General features: G+C 39.3%; 3 protein-coding genes across 5 annotated transcripts in view; 2 read left to right on the top strand and 1 right to left on the bottom strand.

Moving 5' to 3' along the window:
- The first annotated feature begins 3 nt into the window (after positions 1-3).
- eif2ak1 (eukaryotic translation initiation factor 2-alpha kinase 1) lies at positions 4-15629 on the top strand. 3 transcript variants are annotated; one of them, XM_005932850.3, is made up of 15 exons: positions 4-395; positions 2338-2505; positions 2630-2766; positions 2925-2959; positions 3046-3148; positions 3298-3378; positions 3471-3564; positions 3662-3710; positions 8487-8868; positions 9322-9430; positions 9588-9694; positions 12773-12887; positions 12978-13057; positions 13232-13465; positions 13628-15629. In XM_005932850.3, exons 1-15 carry the CDS (start codon positions 227-229, stop codon positions 13751-13753), a joined length of 1989 nt encoding a protein of 662 aa, XP_005932912.1. In that variant the 5' UTR covers positions 4-226; the 3' UTR covers positions 13754-15629. The 3 variants fall into 3 exon arrangements, with proteins under 3 accessions (XP_005932912.1, XP_005932913.1, XP_014192474.1); XM_005932851.2 differs by having other exon boundaries at positions 5-395; positions 3049-3148; XM_014336988.2 differs by lacking the exon at positions 4-395 and adding an exon at positions 694-2220.
- LOC102293499 (ankyrin repeat domain-containing protein 61) lies at positions 9247-12773 on the bottom strand. Its single transcript, XM_005932847.3, has 5 exons — positions 11772-12773; positions 11488-11582; positions 11142-11313; positions 10767-10967; positions 9247-10426 (listed from the first exon to the last, which is right to left on the bottom strand). The coding sequence occupies exons 1-5, from the start codon at positions 11952-11954 to the stop codon at positions 9821-9823; spliced, it is 1257 nt and encodes a 418-aa protein (XP_005932909.1). The 5' UTR covers positions 11955-12773; the 3' UTR covers positions 9247-9820.
- The window catches only part of usp42 (ubiquitin specific peptidase 42), a gene marked incomplete at its 3' end in the record, with an annotated part of 12326 nt that continues 7838 nt past the window's right edge, over positions 14460-18947 (top strand). The window contains 9 exon segments of the mRNA XM_042225169.1: positions 14460-14568; positions 15800-16049; positions 16635-16841; positions 16944-17054; positions 17289-17388; positions 18361-18428; positions 18528-18598; positions 18692-18774; positions 18863-18947. Coding sequence (XP_042081103.1) covers positions 15809-16049; positions 16635-16841; positions 16944-17054; positions 17289-17388; positions 18361-18428; positions 18528-18598; positions 18692-18774; positions 18863-18947 — 966 coding nt within the window.

The raw sequence follows: 18947 nt of genomic DNA, 5'->3' as shown, positions 1-18947 counted from the left end.
GAACGCAAAACATGGCTGTCCATTGACATGGTGAACCTTATGGCATTTTTCATACAGCTTTTCGGACTTTTCTGCCGTTGTACATTTTCACAAACTGGGATTTAACGTAGAGTTTGACTCATCTCATTGCAGACATGGGACAGCTTTTTTATTTTTATTTTTTATCGGGCAGCGTGGTGAATTAAGCGTTTTATTTTGCCATGTCATCGTTATTTCCCGTACTAAAATGTACAGCTCACCGTCCGACAACGGACTCGTGCAGTCGGAGGAATGTTCTGGCAGCAGCGGCCTTTTGCTTCGGCATAACCGTAAACCCAGCTGGAGGCAGGAGGCAGACAGTATCGTTAGCCTGCTAAACTTAGCGACTGAAGAGGACGACGAAGTCCAGTTTGACAGTAAGCAGATTTTCGTTGCTGTGTTTTACAACTGCTAAACTCAAAGGTTTTGTTTACACCGGTGTCAACCAAACGTCCGTGACGGTTGTCCACATTGATTGAGTGAAATGTGAGTTTTGGAGTTGTCGAAAGTCCACACCTGCATTTTTACTTACGTAATATAGCAGGGGCGTAGCTAAGAAGTTAAGAGTCCGTGTGACAAGCCATCCTCTGAGAGACCGTTTATTTTAACTGCATGAACAATTTTAAGGATCAGCTTTAGTCTTCAGCCTCAGCCTCCAGTCATGATATCGTGCACAGTACCCTCCAATAAGTATTAATTGAATATGGTGCTTGCAAGCATATTCAATCTTTTCACCTTTGCAAAACCCATTTGAGCTGGGTATGCATTAAAATGTTAACTTAAAAAGCAATCTCATTAGTTGGATGACGTATTGTAGTATCCATTGTTTGAGTTTCCTTTTACTTGAAGCAATCAAAGTAGCATGAATTAGTACAGACATTAAAAAAAATAATACAAACACTCCCTTTATTGTGGATAGCTGGTACCCAGCCAGATCCACTTATACTTAAGTATAGTGGCAGCTGTCCTGTTTAAGGCATGTTTAGAGTGAAATGAATTCTGTTAAATGCTACCATTTACCTCAGTGATTGTATTAGATTTAGGATTTGAAATAAACTTCAGTGAATGTGGCCAAAAGAAGAAGCTACCTTAGCTTTATAACTCTTGCTGATTTTGATTGCATGTAAGCTTCCTCTACTTTTGCTGTCTTCATCCTGAACTCTCTCCTTCTCACCCTCTCTATCCTCCTCCCTCAGGCTTTGTGCTGTCACCAAAATGTAAATGTGACAGTGAAACAGAATGTACAACAACAACAACAATAAAAGCAGGATTTACATCATTTTATGATAGTATTCTAATTGAATATAGGCTTCCACTGCCGGTTGATAGCTAACATCCTTCTGGCTTGCTCTGGAGTGCTGTTGTGCTGTAAACAAATAATGAAGCCCAATTCGAGCAGAATGGGAATAAAATAAACTACACTGGCTCCTTTGCTGGCATAAAGCGATATGACAGTAGACTTATGGACAGCTAATAATCTTTAGCACTCTAGCCTACATCAGCTAAGGTTTGTGATGCTATTTAGAGAATTTGGTGATGAAAATTAGGGGTGCTTGTCCCCCCACCAGAAAGGCTCCAAACCCTTTGAAATACACTCGTATATATTTGTGTGTTTGAGGTCTCATTTATGTTTTGGGTTTTGAGGTATGTGCGGCTGAAATGCATGACTGAATTAAAGCAACCATACCTATTTATGCATGGCCTATCCCTTTAGTTCTTAGTGTCACAGAGAGAAATAATAGTCTTTACATGTGAATTTACTCCATAGAGCCTTCAAATAAAGTGAGTCACAAAGAGGCAGGTCTAGCCTGACCTTCCTCCTTTACATAAACAGGATTTAAAATACACCTGGTTAATGTTTGCTTCACACGTCAGGCCCTCCCTGTGTACGAATTCTGCAATATTATAAAATGAGAGTGACGACGGAGACCATGCAAAGACCCCTACATGCACATCTTCTCCTAAGCTCAGTCATTTTGTGCGATAGGTGGAGGGGGGCCTGTGTCCACTGGATATGGCAGATAAGCATTACTGTTGTGCACACCCCCTTATGCATAAACAAGATGAGCAAATTTTTTCTTGAAGTTGAATCATTAGTGTAGCTCTGAGGCCTTAATATTGCACCGAAAGGGTTTTCACACAGAAGAATGGATATAGGAGAAAGAAACATTGTAGAAATTATAGCAAAAGTTATTGAAGAAGGTAAGACAGCTGTGTCAGAAATCTACTCTGTGAACTTTACAGAACAGTCAGCTGCTTTCACAAGTGCTTATTTGATCTCATTTTCAGTGTTTTTCTTTCTTTTTGTCCTATGTTTAGCTTCAGACACAGACGATAACCGTGAGGTGTTGATGGCTGGTAGGCATTATCCGTCAATCCAAGAGTTTGCCTCAGCCATCCCCAACCACCTTCTCCTCGGGTCTTTGCTCGAGCACCTGTGCTTTGTTTACGAGAGCAATCCAGCTCGCTCACGCATGCTGTTTAAAGGTAGCCATCGAGATCCTATACTAAGAACTGACATTTAGTTAGAAGAGAAATCCAAATACAGTTCATGTTTAGCATTTGGTTCATGTGTCGCATAGGTTTAAGTATTTTATTGCTCCTCTCACAGTCATAGGTCAGCGTTTAGCTGCCATGAATCTCCTTTCACCTCTGGCAATAAGTGATGAATTCAGCACCGTCAGACTCCAACATAACCGGGCCTTCACTGAGCTGCTTAATGCTGCCAGCTCCTCACTCTACCCTCAGGTAAGTGGATCTGTTGCCAGCACCTACACTGCGTGCTTGGAGTCAGTATGTTAGTTTTAATCAACATTTTTGAGCAAATTCTGTACTTTGATAAACCTTCTTTGCCGCCTGCTGTGTCAAAGAGTGATCATTGTGATTATCCTCGTCTTGGTTTGCAGGGCCTCGGAACAAACGCACACAATCCTTCTCTAAGGTAAATTGTATTTGGATTTTTTTCTGATGCATGTTTTCAAAAGCATATTTCAGTACATTTTTAAGGAAGCCTGTTTGTGCCTTAAGCAGACCTAAGGAGGGACTGTTTCAAGCGCAGACATCACGGTATCTCAGTGAGTTCGAAGAAATCTGTAGACTTGGGAAAGGATCATATGGAAACGTATTTATGGTATATATAATTTTTGTGACATTCTTTAAGAAACTCTTCTAAACTTTTCATTTTTCCCTCACAATTTCATTGTACATGTACAATGACAAGAAAGGTCTATTCTGTTCTAAAACTGGATTTGAGTTAAATCATTGTGTTATCGTTGATAGGTTATGAACAAATTGGATGGACAGTATTATGCGATGAAGAAAATTCTCATCAAAAAAGTTTCAAAGGAAGACTGTATGAAGGTAAGCCTTCTGAGCTGTGCTCATTAGAACACTTGTGTTACTTAAATACAGAGATATGAAGTACCCGCTTTAACTTGTTTTGCTTGCTGTAGGTCCTTAGGGAGGTCAAAATGTTGTCCAGCTTGCAACATGTAAATGTTGTGGGCTATCACACCGCGTGGATGGAACATGTCCAGCCTGCAGCATGTGAGTATTTCAACTCTGTCCTGCACATGTTTGCTTGGAAGAAATGCATGATGGGACCGCTGATGGAGACTTTGTGTGTAAACTGTCTTTGTTGCAGATCCTGAGTCAAACTTGCCTGCACTAGAATCTGCTGGACGACAGGACAGGTAGGCAGTGTGATTATTGTCTGTTTTTTGTGATTTATTAGGTTGTTGATAATTACAGTGTTACTATTATTCTCATTTATGGGCTCAAATTTTCGTTTTGAGGGTGTGCTAGAATAGATTTGCAGGCGTTAATCTTCAGATGGTACACAGATACAGCATTACTTACCTTATGTGTGCAATGCTGTTTGTTTGCTCCCTTCCTGAATCCCTAATGTGTTCCGACTGGTCAGTTGACACGATATTTCCACAGTATAACGGTTTAACGTTTTCCTAACAACAAAGGATTCCTGGTTTTAATCCTAGGAGGAGACACAAATGCCATGGGCGGGTGTTCTAAATTAGATGCTGAGCTACCCATTGTAACCCTTTAGGGACTAGCCAAAAGTAACTTTTTGTCAGTGGTTACTAAAAAGACAACAATTTAAAATAAGCAGAAAGGTTTCCTCTTGCTTCTAATGTCCTCTCTGTGCAGTTTTTATACAATTTTTAAAAAACCTAACAAAACAAAAAAACAGCACTTATGTAATCTTTAGCTGATTATATTAATAGTTATTTTTTCAGACCACATTACTGTTATATTAAGGGTTTTAGTTATGAGCAGCAAATTGGCACATGGCTTCTGGTTTAAATTTGTCTCAGTGAGCAGAGTTTGTTTGACTGTTTCATTTTTATGTTGTCTGTGAACAGAAACAGAAAAATCTACCTGTATAAATGAGAACAGATTTATTGGGAATATTGCTTGACTAAAATTTTGTTACCGGTAGTGTGAACAAAGGCATATGGGAGAGAAGCAAACATAATGTTAACCATATTACTGTCACACTTTCCTCCTCTTGTTGGAACGTTGCCATCTGGATTTAGTTGACTCAGGTGCTTAAAGTAGCTACCAAGTAGGCATCTTGCCAATGTGTTACATAGTAGCATAGGTAACAGAAGAAAAGACTGGATTACAAACCAGATATTTGAGGCAGTTCAGTAGCATTGTTTTGTGTGCGAGTAAATAACTCCATTTGTGGCCTATGTAAATGTTTTACAAGTATAGGCTATACAAATTATGAACGACATTATTAAACTCCCTGGGAAAATGTCTTTTTTTTTCATTATTTCACAAGTGTTGTTAAACAGAGAAATTGTCCCACCATGGTGTCTCTCTCTGTGGGGATTGTGTTCTTTATAATGTGTGCCTCTCCCTTCTTTCTTGAAACATAATCAGCATCTCTGAGGTTGTCCTTAGCATACTTCAGTCTGACTTGAAGGTGTCTCTAATGCAGAAGTTGAGTTTTTCTTGGGCTGCAACCTCACAGTCCATTCCTGTGTATGGCTCTATTGGATTACTTCTTGAAGTCTACCATTCCCGACATGGCTAAGTCATTCATTGGTGTCTTGGCAGTTGTTTTGGGGTCTTTAGACACGTCTCCCTCTAGTTTTCTTTCCACAGTCTTTGAGATCTTTCACTTTCTACCTCTACCAGGCTCGTTCTTTACTGTGTGACTCTCCTTATATTTCTTGGTGATGCTTTTCACTCCAGTTCTTGACGCTTGAAAATGCTGTGATAATTTTTTATAGCCATCTCCTTATTGGTAAGCATCAACAATTCTTTTCTCAAGTCTAAACTGATTTTATTTGTCTTTGGCATAATGCTTTCTCATGTGACAGCTAAAACTCTTGCTGAAGTTTTAACTGTGTAAATTAGAAGATAACCCTTAGATTTAACTTGATTTTACAAGCTTTGAGTATTACAGAGTTACATCATTGCACAGCAATGGTTTGTGCTATGGCTCAATAAAAAGGTCAGTTTTTCAGGAGTCTGATAATGTTGTTTTCTTTTTCTTTTTTTTTTTCTGAAAGAAATCTGGATTTTTGTAAATGTTTTTTTGGGAACACATACATTATGTATGTTTATCCTAGAAACCCTATGTTGATTTCTTTATGTACTAGGTTTCTGACTTGTTGTGTTTAAAAGCATTTGGGAAAATTTTGACAAAACTAATAATTTTCTCCTGCTTTTGTAAAATTACCTTGAAGTGGAACACTTTGGATGAATTGCTGACTTCAATTCAGAGCACAAGTAACATTATTCTTGATTATGTGTAGAAATACCATTAAAGGTGGGCTATTTATTGCAGGTCTTGGCATAAAGTCTGTGTGACTAGTGAACAGTGTTGGTCAAGTTACTTGAAAAAAGTAATCAGTAACTAATTACTGATTACTTCCCCAAAAAAGTAATCCTGTTACTTTACTGATTACTTATTTTCAAAAGTAATTAATTACTTAGTTACTTAGTTACTTTTTAAAAACACGATTTACAACCTGAATAGGTGATAAAGCGATAGATCTCTCAGCCCAATTCTACTTTTTCTACATCATACAAAATGTAATCAAATGGAAAAGTCCCTTTTTAAAACTTGTTTTATTCAGTTTTAATCTTTTAACTTTATGCATCAAGCAAAAATTAATTATATGCAACATTCTCTGACTGGAAGAAATTGTTTAATCATTTAAACCTATTTTCTGCACATTCCAGCACATAAAATTTTTTTTTGTGTTTACACTCACTCTTTCAAATAGATGCAAGTAAAACACAGCAGAAAATAAATAAAGTCAAAGACTAGCGGTCCTTTTGCTCTATTTTCACCTGTAAAGCAGGAGGGGTAGGCGGAGGTTTACCCTGGTGCAGGTGTGCCGCAGCGGTCAGTGGAAGGATACGGCAGTTTCTCTGTGAATTTCCCATTACGTGGTAGCGCACTCGGAGCTTGCTTGGAAGCTCACTCACATGTACTGTACCAATGTACCTGCACATGTGATGTGACAATAAAAGTGATTTGATTTGATTTGATTTGATTTGAAGTTTAGGGGGTTTTTTCGCTGTAAAAAGAAGTTTTCTTCCCACGCACAACGGACACTAATGTTTTTGTCACTTTTTATTAGGGCTGAACGATATATCGCATTTGCGATAATATCGCGACATGATCAAGTGCAATTTTCTAACCGCAAAGGCTGCGATTATACTCTGGACATGTCCAAATTCATGGGCTGCATCCTCCTGAGGCCGCATTTGTAGACCGATTACGTCACAGCGACGCGCCGAAGGCTGTCCAAATTACTACCATATCCCAGAATTCATAGCGCGGCCCAGCCAAACTCCAGTTTCCAGCAATGGCGGCCGCTACTAAGTTTTAAAATTACTCATACTAATCTTTCTGGGTCACAAAATAAACTTTTAACATATTTTCAGGCGAGAAAGTAGTTGTGTAAACATCAAATATCTGCTCGGTTTATCAAGATATCCCATATTTGCAAAAGTGCTTCGACGTTTTCAGAGGCGTCTGCTACCCACCAGCTCGACAGCTAGCCGGGAGCTCGAGGGTTACTGATGCGGCCGAGAACGGCACAACTCCCGGCACATCATTTTCAGATCACCGCGGAGTTTCGCTGCTCGGGTTAAACGTAATATATAAGTCACTTAGACAACCTAAAAATGTTATTGTTGGGCTTTTTTCAGTGTTTTGTTTGTTCGTGAGTAAATCGGTTTGGCTGAGATTAAAGTTATTAGATTAGATAAAATAAAACTTTATTAATCCCCCGGGTGGGTTCCTCCTTGGTTTTCACACAGCTGACTAAACGTCAAACAGAAAACTTATTAAACAGAAGTATGAGACAGTCGAGAATTTACACCAGTGTCTGGTTATATTTTAGATAGCAAGAAGCAGACGGCCGAGTTTATTAAACTCCACCGAGACAGCGGTGACGCTAATCAGAACAGGCTAGACCGTCCAATTTCACGCCTTTAAATTTTAAAGGCGTGTTTGTGTGTGTGTTTATACAATTGCTATTATGTTTGCACTTTATGTGTAATGTTACTGACTGCAGAGATCAGTAAGATGTGTGTATTTTTTATTTATTAGTTTTATTTATTTAATATTATTTTTTAATTGAATGACTGTCTAGTAGTTCACAGATGTCGAAAAACTGAGTGTGGTAAAGCCACTGATTTTTTTTATGTATATTTCTGCAATCTGCACATTGTACTGACTTTCATTTTAATGTTTACACCAGGGTTCCTTGTCAGCACTTTATGCTCAGATGTTTGTAAGCTAAAAATAAACTATTGTGTATGTTCAAATATACTGTTGTGATTGAAGAAGTTAAATAAAAATGTCAGTCATCAATTCATGCATCACCTCATGTCATCATAACAGAGGTCTGTCTTCCAGGAAAGAACAGTTTAAAATTAATGTAATATAGTATTGGCCATACTATATGATGTATTGCTTGTCTTTGTTTAATAATACAGAAGACAAAGACCTTAAAAAATAATCGCATATCGCATCGCAATCGCAATATTGGGGCAAAAAATCGCAATTAGATTATTTTCCATAATCGTTCAGTCCCTATTAATCAAACTTAAAGTAAGGTCAGTACTTCCACGCTTTAAACGCTGCACGCTCATACTCTCTCCCGCACTCGATATATGATCCACTGTTGATCTGCACACAGCTGTTGTCACGAACGTCGCACTTGCTTACGTCACTGTCATGAGACATTCTCGAAAAAAAATCACGGTTGTAGTAACGCAGTAACGCAGCGTTCCTACGGGAAAGTAACGGTAATCTAATTACCGTTTTTGCAATAGTAATCCCTTACTTTACTCGTTACTCGAAAAAAGTAATCTGATCTCTGCTAGTGAATGACTAGATATCTCGAGGCATGTACAGGCAGCACTAGTAATTAGTTTGTGAACTTGCACTAAGTCTGTCTCGACTCTTTCATTTACAGCCTTGATGAAAGTGGGGAGAAGAACAGCAGCAGTTCCTCTATAGTTTTTCAGAGCCACAGTCAAACACCCGCAGAGACTGCTTCAAGTGCCAAAGTACCTCAGAGAGACACGCAGCCTATAAAAGCCTTAGTTCCCACCCAGGAGGGACAAGTGGTGTGTCCCAAGACGATGCGTCGCATCCCAGAGAACTATGTCCCTTGTGTTTTTCTGGGACAGCAAGGTCCCATTAAGGCCTCCAAGTGTCCTGCCATGGGTTGGGACGCTTCAGCAGTTTTGGATGAGGAGTCCAGTAGGAGTAGCATGGAACTAAACAACAACTCCTGCATTGACAAGGAGTGTCATCAGTGGACTGAGAAGCGTCCAACGAGGCCTTCTAAAGAGGTAGGTGATTTAAAAAAAAACAACAACAAGAAACCCCAAACTTTCTTGGATTTAAAAAAGCTAATTAAACTAATTTCAGATACTGAGGTAAGTGTATGTAGAAGTCATAAGTTCAGGCTTCAGACTGATCTAAATTATAATATTTATAATTATTTTATTTTTATAATTTTTCACAGTTTTCACACGGATGTCAGTGAGATTGAATATCAGTAATATGATCATCTCCAGCACACTGCTCTCGAACAGTGCATTCCTATCAGAGAATAAACTGAAAGGGTATACCTAGTTTAAGATAATTTTATATAGGCTTGCAAAGCAACGCTAGTAAAGCCCATAAATTATAATAAATAATAGACATGAAGGTGGAAATGAGCAATAGGAGTTTTTTCTTTTTCTTTATTGCAAAAAAAGAAAAGCAGAGGATGTAACTTTTCTGTTATGGCGTATCTGCAGGTGCACTTCCACCTGATGCTTTATATCCAGATGCAACTATGTGAGCGCTCCCTAAAAGACTGGATCTCTGAGAGGAACGCCAAGCCCAAAGAGGAACAAATCTCAAGATGTAATTGCTCAGTTAAACATCCATGTTTATTTCAGATTACTTACAGCCCAGAGCTTCATGTTGCTTATAATATATGCAGATAATATTTTTAGGGATATTCTGAGATAGAAAATCTTTTTGGGGGAGGGGAATAAATAGATGTATTTTCTGTTTTCAGGTCCTTATGCCTGTGTTGATACTGAACACACGCTCAGACTGCTAAGACACATACTTGAAGGTGTGGAGTACATTCACTCCAATGGAATCATGCACAGGGACCTGAAGGTATGATTTCTCTTTTCTTTCTTTCATCCACACCTCTGTTACTTTAAGGTTAGTCAGCAGTTTGATGCAAACGTTTAAAGTCAGGTGGAGTTTGAACTGGTGTCAGGTTGGAGTAATATGAAATTATTATTTTACATATTCCTGTTCACTGTCTGTCACAAAGGAGATGTTGTGTACATTCTCCCAATGGTTGAAGATAAATTCGTACAGCTTGTCAGGAAGGATTTTCCTCATTTCTTCTTTCTTGCCTCTGACGTGTGTTAGATAAATGTCACTCTTACAAATATCCTGAAGTCTCCTTGGCTGTCGAGTTAGGTTCATGAGGTAGTCTCTCTGTTTAAAGAAACATGGTTTTGTTAAGGTTAAGGGCAGGTGGCCTTTTTGGTTGTAGACAGTAAGCGGTGAGGTCAGGCTGAGGAGCTTCACTAGCAGAGAAACATTTTTCACATTAGGCATGTTGTTCAGGAAAAGGTACAGACAGTTCTCCCCTGCTTCGCTTAGCTTATAGATGCTAGCTCCGTAGCTCAGCAGCAGGTCTACGAGCTCCTCGTTTCCCATGCTACATGCCTCGTGTAAAGGTGTCATGCCAGCGTTGTTCACTGCATTGGGCTCCGCGCCTTGTTCGAGCAGCTCAGTGATGCTGCTAATGGCGTCTTCTGGGGTTTTAGTGGTCTTTGTAGCCATTGCCACGGCAGCGAGGTGTAGAGGGGTGTTCCCAGTGTGCTGCACTCCCTATTAAAAAGAATAATGCAGACTTGTTGAAGGACACAAGATATTTCAACAGTGTTGAGAGCAGAAAGGTTAAAGGAAAACTGAATCACATGCTGCCATTGTGCATCTTTACAAACTTGATCCATGCTTTTGGATGGGAAGGGGCTTTTTATAACCACAGCATATATAATTGAGTGAGTATGTAATTAAGATTGTAAGTAAATATTTAATTAATGATAAGTTGGTGTTGACAGTTATAATTAACTTTTCCTATGTCTTATTATCCATAAAGCACAGTTGATAAAAAAAACAACAACAAACAAACATAATACTGAATGTCAAATTCTCAAACAATACAAACCATGTTAACATTTGCACCATGCCTGAGCAGACTGGCAATAATATTCTTATGCAGTATCCCAGCAGCCATATGCAGAGGTGCCATCCCACTGCCATCCATAGCATTAACATCGGCACCATAGCACGCCAGTATTTGGACAGCAGATAGTGCTCTGTAGCGTACTGATATGTGAAGAGCTGTCTGGTGGCCTTTTCTCTCCACCTACAGATGAACCACAATTTAACCAGTATTTATCTTAAAGCAGAATTTACTTCCACAGACTTATTACAGTATGCTGACTTTGACGTTGTTGGTAGCCCTTTTGCACGTTGAACATCAAAGTTAGGAGATTGTAAGAAGCAGCTAGACATCTATTTGCCTACATGGAAAACTCGCCTTAGCATTGATGTTTACACCATGGTCACAGAGGAGCCTTAAACAGGCCTCTGCCTTTGTACACACACCGATCACTTTAGTCTGGAACTTGGAATCTGGTTTTTGGGACGTATTCAGGATGCTTGGCCAACCAATTATCACCAAGTGCAGCGGGGTTCGACCAAGCATATCTCTGTGACAGAGGTAAAGGTGAAGACATGGAGAACAGAAGACTTTTAACAGAAAGTACATTATTTTTCTTGTTCTCAACCCCCTATAAAATAATTGTATGATGATCAAATGCTTCAGGAAGTATTAGGTGATTCTACCTGAGTTAGATGTCAGGTTTTAGTGCTTACATCCATACCTCAATTCAGTGTCTGCTCCTGCAGACAGAAGACTCTGCATGCTTTGGATTTTTCTGTAAGAGGCAGCCAGGTGAAGGGGAAGAATAGCAAAGCCCTACCGGGAAAAACGAGTGAAGAAGAAATGGAATAATCATAAATTTAAGTTTCTTGTTTGCCTATAAACAGTTGACATTTATTTGCTATCAAAGTTGTTTTCTTTCTTTGTTTCTGTGAAGTGAGACTTGCTTGCAAGCATATAAAGATCCTTGCATATTGTATAAGATGGTAGCATTGTTGCATTTACCTTGCAGAAAGCTTCTTTATATACTTTGCCTTGTGGCTCAATGAGGAAATTGCTCCCATGTTTCTCAATCAAGTCTTCAATGCGTTGCAAGTCCTCTTCCATGACTGCTGTGTAATATTCATTGCTGTGAATTTTGCTAATGCTACCTCTCTTATCCAAACACTCCTTGTGCTCCTCCAGCATAGTCAAGTGCTGCAAATTCACTGATGTTTTTCATAGAAAGACATCAGGAAGCAATACTTTACGGAAGGGAAGTCGAAAGCTACTTCTGTTTTCTGTGGTTGGTGTTTTTCTAACTTTGATGTGCAGCCTTCCTGTCTGAACTGATAACTTGTTGCTGCACTCGGGGCCAATTTTGGGGGCTTGCTGCATCCGTTCCTGCAACTAACTGTGTTTGCATCACATAGTTACCTTTTATTTACCTGTACTTAAAGTTAAATCTTGATGACTGTGGGGGGATGAAATTGAAAAACAATTGACCATGTTTGGTTACCTTCGATTTTATTTTCATATTTTTACTTTCTCCTTTTATTTTTCCATTTTAAGTTATCTTTAGCTAGACTGAGCAAGTGCCCCAGTTGTCTAGCAATCTCATAAATCAGTAAGTTCAGGGAAATAAATGGGGAGAAAATGTAGGTGAAGTCACGACAAATAACGTAAATAAAAAATGAATACAATTGAAAAGTAATGGAAAAAACAAAATACAGTATAAATAATCCCATTATTAAAAATATGCTTTCTATTGCATTTAATTGCTTATTTATATATTCTTTTTGTTCACTGGGACAGACTGGATTTATTATTCAATGTATTTTCCCATCAGAGCCTTTATGTGGAAAAAAATTTAAGAAAAAATATTGCACATTTTATGTAAAGTTATTCTCTCAAATCATAAGAATGTTTAGTTTTTGTCTTTATTGTATTGCAGATTTCACATAAAAGAATCTGTGTCCTTAGTGACATATGGAACTTAATTATAACCTTTTTTTTTCTCCCCACAGCCAAGGAACATTTTTCTTCACGGCCATGATTGTCATGTTCGGATTGGGGACTTTGGCTTGGCCTGCAGGGACATCATAGCGGATGGACTCAAAAGCAACACTTCTCCTTACAGCGGTAAGAGTTTACCCACATAACATGGCATGTTTCAGAACCACCAGTAGATGGCAGCGTTTGCTATTTAATGACATTGCTGGTGTTTTCAAGATTGCAGCCATACTTCAGGTGTTGGCACATTTGTGTATGCTGCACCAGAACAACTGAAGGGCTCCAATTATAATTCAAAGGTAATGGACCGCCTTACTTATTAATAATTCATGTTTTCTTTTCATGTAAAAATCATTCTGAAGTGTTAGCAATTTATGATTAGAAATGGTAACATTTTATTAGAATTAATTATTTTTTTCTGTTGTCTTTTAACAACTGTGCTGAACATGAATCTTCATTTGCTGCTCACTCAGTCTGACATGTACAGCATCGGAGTGCTGGCTCTCGAGCTATTCCAGCCTTTTGGTACCGAAATGGAGCGGGTCCGGACACTTGGGGACCTGAGGGAAGGGAAAATCCCTGACTCGTTCTGCCACAGATGGCCAGTTCTGACAAAATACATCATGAATCTCACAGATAAAGAACCCAGTGTTCGTCCCATAGCCAGCCAGCTTCTACAGAGTGAACTCTTCTGCAGTAAAGACAAGGTATGGTGTAATTAAAAGACTATTTCTTTCTTTACTTAAGGAAACAAAGTAAATAAAAGTTACTCATGTAAAGAGTGGATTATGTTTTACTGTTTGAAGTTGTTGAGGTTTTTGTTTTCATAATAATTCCAATCCAGTTTTAAGAATATTCCTCACCCTCAGGTGATCCACAGTTTGCAGAGGAGGGTTGAAGAGCAGGAAGAAGAGATCATGCAGCTGAGGAGACGGATCACTCAGCTCCAGACTTCACAACTCACAGTTAATTTCTCCGAGCTGGAAAACACCTGAGCCTTTGAGAAAAAAAAAAAAAAGTTGCTAGCTTAGTGCAAATTAGTGTGTTTGTATGTTTTAATATTTTAGTGTGTCTCATGCATCTGGATTGCAAATACTTTTCTTCATTGAGCAGTTTAATAAAAATTATTTCTAATATATTCGGCAGAGTTTCTGCAAAGCACCGTGTCACTTAAAATCATTTGAGGTATTTCTTTAAAATCTATGATTTATATTATGAGTTTGACAAGTCGATGTTTAAGCAGAACTGAGCAGCAGAATAGTTTAGTTTATCCTGAGAGTTCAAGGTGTAGTCTTTACTGTTTGACACAATAAGTCCTGTCATTCTTTCTTTTTTCTGAAAACATAGGCACTTATCGTATTTACATGATGAGGGGTTTCTATATTTCCTGCATATATGTTTGAGATTTGTTTAAAATGAGATACAGGGGGTGCGCTCTGTTATGTTTCAATAGCTTTCAAACGTTAAAATGCTGGGAGCACCCAATAATATAGGGAAAATAGCATTTCTACATAGTTTTTGTTTTAGTAAAATAATTAAATCTGGACCACTTCTATAATCACGATAAAGCTATAGAGCTCATACTGTGGGGTGGTACACCATGTACACAAAGTTTAGAGGTATGTACATGCGCCGGATATTCACTAGGAACGTTTGACGATTTTAGGAACCTATCAGAGGCCTTGTTTCATCCCAGGTACCCGGATGTACCCGTGGGGCAATTAGCTACGTCATTGTTCACCGCCGGACACCCGCTAGAAATAAGGAATGGATTTACAACCTCTACTAACGCGATCATAACAGGTTACAGGTGAGTGTTGTATTGCCTTTACGATCAAGTGCCACTTTAACTGTGAGCCCGTAATATTTTGGTAGGCGTGAGCCGCTGAGATTTGTTGTAGTAAGCTTACACCGGTTCTCTATGTCGTGTCGGAGAGAGCAGCGCAGTGATCATACACAAGCGCCGGCGTCGAGCCCCTCCTTTCTCCTCTAGCTAGACGCCCCGTTGCCCAGTCCACACATTTTTAAATAAAATAAATGTCACCGCACAGCCAGGAAACTACCCGTCAGCTTGCTGGTCCATAACTACGCTTCTCTGCGTCATGTCAGCCAGCGTCCATAGTCTTGTGCTAGCTAGCAAGTAGGCAAGCTAGCTAGCCGCACAAAATGCTAGCACAGTTCGATAGCTACGTTGCGTTCGGCGTTTCGATGGTTTTTGCATCTTCTTTAAGTGCGCGTCATTACATCTCGGAATTCGACAAGACTGGTAAGCTCTCAACTTGCTCTCCGTCTGATGTGCTCAGGTTTTTTTGTGTGTTTTCTTGAGGTTTTGCGACGCTGCGCGTTAAAGGCCTAGCAGCCGTCATTTAGCCAATGTGAGCCACTCTGTAAGAGCAGGTGGGAGGGAACAGCTGCTTCTGTTGTAAACGTGCTTCCGACTTGGAAATTTCCTCGGTCGAGTGGGTTATCTGGCATTTCCCCTCTTGAGTTTTCTAAACACTAATTTTTGTCGATATTTTAAGTTTGTTAGTTGGACAGAGTTAAATTAGATGTCGAAAGTTACTCTTGTCTCCTGGTGTTTGTTATTTAAAAGGAATCTGATGATTCAAGTAAAAGCAAAGGGTCAAAAACAAATATTTGGCGCTCACTTATGCTAGTCTGTTTGTGAATGTAAACAAATCATCCAATCTAACACAATTTCTGATACTTGTTTGCTGAAAGTTTAGGCGATGGTATGAGGGCAGTGTTTAATATAGCCTTACTTAACTATAAGCTATAAGAGACTTAGAGCTTTTTATTATTATTGTGCAGTTTCTTGCACAGCGAAATTGGGTATAATCTGTTAATGTGGCTTTTGTATTTAGTAGTTGTTGTCCAAACTCACTGTACTGCTACCTAACCAGTGTAGGATTGATGTAGTATTTACGTTTTCTTTCCCTTTTTACAAAATAAAAATAAGAAAATTCAAACCTAGCAACGACTTTGTTTTTTTTTTTTTTTTTTTCAGTTCATAAACGTATGTGTCTTTGTTCCTAATGCAGCTATGAACAATGACCATAGTTGACGGATCTTCAGAAAAGTCTGACCACGAGTCAGCCGGATGTAACCGACCCTCCTTCACCAGTGGAGACGTGGGGATGGACGGCAGTTGTTCCAGCAGCTGGGCAGTGGGCCCCACTGTACCTAGTGACTCTCCAAGGCTCAAGGCTCCAGTAGGCTGCCTGGCCCCCACTCCTGGAGCTGCTGTGTACAACAGTACACCCTCCTCTGTGGACCGGCCCAAGGACCAAGGTCAGAGCAAAGCCTGGCTTTTTTTCAAAATGTCTTTTTAAGCTGTTTGAAGATTTTTATTGTCAGACAGAATAGTTTTCCAACCTGTTTTAGCAAATATGGAAGCACACTTTTTAGCCATTATTTACCCATATTTGTCAGAATTGGTTTTAGTAACATACAGCTAATCTTTTTGCTTCTGCTTTCACACAAGTTTGACAACTGTTTTTGTGGGTGTTGTGTTGCTGCTTCCCTTCTCCGTTCATTCATCCAGTTATGTAATGCATCCAGCTTTGCATGATCAGTCATTTCAGCTCGTGATGCAATGGCTGTTTTTATATAAAGACCGGCAGCCCAACTTGTTTAGCAGAAACAAAGGAGAAGGCAAACTGTCCCGTCTTTCTTCCTGAGCCTGTTTAGGAGTTGTTCACAGTGGCCAGAATCACATTATATAACTGTTAATAGTTGTAGCTATTACTGTGATGTCCTGACATGACTTTGCCATGTGCCAGTGTGTGGTTGTATAAGTAAGGTAGCATTAAATTATGTCCTTTTTAAAATGTATTGAAACAGATTTTTAGTAATAATTGTGGCTCTGTGTGTCAGTGATGAGCAGTAGCGATGGAATTGACTTGCCCCAGAAGGTGCTGTTCTCACCAGATCGGCTCAGCCTAAAGTGGGCCCAGGTTCACCTCATTGGTGCAGGCCTCCAGAACATGGGGAACACCTGCTTCCTCAACTCAGCCCTGCAGTGTCTCAGCTACACCCCTCCTTTAGCAAACTACATGCTGACGCGGGAGCACTCCAAAACATGTAAGTTTATTTCACCAACAGTGGTGTTATGCAGTCCTGCGCTGATTCTCACATTGTATCACTCCTTACTCACTCAGTATTTTGTCTCTGTCTCTGCTGCAGGTCATGAGCCAGGGTTCTGTATGATGTGTACCATGCAAAACCACATCATTCAGGTTTTTGCCAACTCTGGGAATGTCATTAAGCCCATTGGTGTACTCAATGAGCTTGGGTGTAAGTGGATGACTGTTGATGCTGTGTTCTGTGCGAAGTGTTTATCTATATTTTAATGATAGGAGGCGCTGTGTGACTGTTTACCTTTTGTAATTTTGGAGGGAAATAATCTGGAGGGATTTTGAATTCTGTTTTTAAATAAGTGTAAACTTGCATTTAACTGTGGTATACTTTACAATAATTCACCTCCTGCTTTGTTTTTTGGTTCTGTTTTTCCTCGTTCTCCTCACCCAGGGATTGCAAAGCACTTCCGCTATGGAAGCCAGGAAGATGCTCATGAATTCCTGCGGTGCACAGTGGATGCTATGCAAAAGTCCTGCTTACCTGGAACCAAGTGAGTGTCATTTTACATTGCATGCATTCTAAACAAATTAAACACACAAAAATATTTTTACTTGGGCTTGACAGTGTTTGCACTTTATTATGTAGTAAGATCCATAATTAGCTACGTAGAGGTAACACCGTGACAGTAGGAGAATATGAAATAAATCCTTTATCCTGTTTTTCAGGAAGTGCAGTTTATACTAGTTCGTTTTAACTATTAATGCTTCAATTGCTGAGAGTATTTTTCAGAAATGCAGATTCCTCAGTCTCTTGCCTGACTGACACCTCAGTTTACATACTAGGCAAGCCACTTGATATAATACCTCATTATTATATCAAGTTTTTTAATGAACTTGACTGCTCCAACACAGAAAGTATTCTTACACTGGGTGTGGTAGCTTGTTTTGGTAACAGGGCTTGAAAAGATCAGAAGCGGCTTAAACAGTAAAACAGGTGTCTGGGATTATGGGGGAGAGCTGCCAGTCTTAGTGTCTAGTATAGATTTCTTCTGAGGCAACAGGGTAAGCAGTGTGAGCAGGAGCACTCAACCCCTCAGGTCATCTCTTATTCACCCTAATGGCATTAGTGCTATTATTGCAGCAGCAAAATTCAGAAATTCCAGGTTTTTCTATGTGTTACTATAGAGCTTCAAAGTCTATGTGCACATTTAACCAAAACTACACGTTTAACAGATGCACTGGGCTGAGTGTTGTGCTTCTTGTTAGACTCCTAAAAATAATTTATTAATTCATTTATTTTTTTTAAGAACCTAAAGTGTCAATTCTCATCAAATCAATTCTTCCCGTGTAGCAGCAGATGGCCTCTTAAGTAATTAATCGTGCTCCAATTCCTCCTATTGTCTTTTCTGCTACTTGAATACTGTAAAGTGATCGTCTGGTTCCAAAATGCTAAAAATAAATGGTCAGTTAATTGTTGCACTGTCCTTATTAGTTAACTTTTGTGCTTTATCTTTTTATTATAGATTGGACAGGCAAACGCAGGCAACCTCTTTCATCCATCAAGTGTTTGGCGGGTACCTAAGATCCAGAGGTAAGTCACTGTTTTTTAAGGTTTGATTTATTTTTCTTTTATTTGTCTTTTTATGTCTTACAGCTTGTGTGATACTCATAGCACTGATTTCTGTTTCAGTTAAATGTTTAAACTGCAAAGCTGTCTCAGATACATTTGACCCTTTTCTGGATATCACTCTGGAAATTAAGGTAATTGGACAACATTCAAAGTGACGTTGCTACTATGTATTCTCTGCATTATGGAGTGTGAGGTTTTTCCTCTCTCTCTCTCTGTTCATATAGACTGCTCCAAATGTCTCCAAAGCTCTGGAGCAGTTTGTCAAGCCAGAACAGCTGGATGGCGAAAATGCTTACAAATGCACCAAGTAAGTCAAAGAGATGCGAAACCATGATGAGTTTTAGTGTTTAGGTGTGATTTTTTTTGTCAACAAGCTGAATGTTTGTTTCCTTCAGGTGCAAAAAAATGGTAACGGCCTCAAAAAGATTCACAATCCATCGCAGCGCCAATGTGCTCACCATCTCACTCAAACGCTTTGCA

The sequence above is a fragment of the Haplochromis burtoni genome, unplaced genomic scaffold, assembly GCF_018398535.1.
Source record: "Haplochromis burtoni strain Fernald_Lab_line unplaced genomic scaffold, NCSU_Asbu1 Contig_162, whole genome shotgun sequence".
NCBI classification, from domain to species: domain Eukaryota; kingdom Metazoa; phylum Chordata; class Actinopteri; order Cichliformes; family Cichlidae; genus Haplochromis; species Haplochromis burtoni.
The sequence above is the reverse complement of the archived record's forward strand: the minus strand, read 5'-3'. Positions and strand labels throughout refer to the sequence as shown.

Coding starts and splice junctions, on each gene's coding strand:
- eif2ak1 (XM_005932850.3), top strand. CDS start 227: ATGTACAGCTCACCGTCCGACAACGGACTCGTGCAGTCGGAGGAATGT. Junction 396..2,337: donor CGACGAAGTCCAGTTTGACA/GTAAGCAGATTT, acceptor TCCTATGTTTAG/CTTCAGACACAGACGATAAC. Junction 8,869..9,321: donor CAACGAGGCCTTCTAAAGAG/GTAGGTGATTTA, acceptor GCGTATCTGCAG/GTGCACTTCCACCTGATGCT.
- LOC102293499 (XM_005932847.3), bottom strand. CDS start 11,954: ATGCTGGAGGAGCACAAGGAGTGTTTGGATAAGAGAGGTAGCATTAGC. Junction 11,583..11,771: donor ATAAAGAAGCTTTCTGCAAG/GTAAATGCAACA, acceptor TTTTCCCGGTAG/GGCTTTGCTATTCTTCCCCT. Junction 10,968..11,141: donor GTGTAAACATCAATGCTAAG/GCGAGTTTTCCA, acceptor GTTCATCTGTAG/GTGGAGAGAAAAGGCCACCA.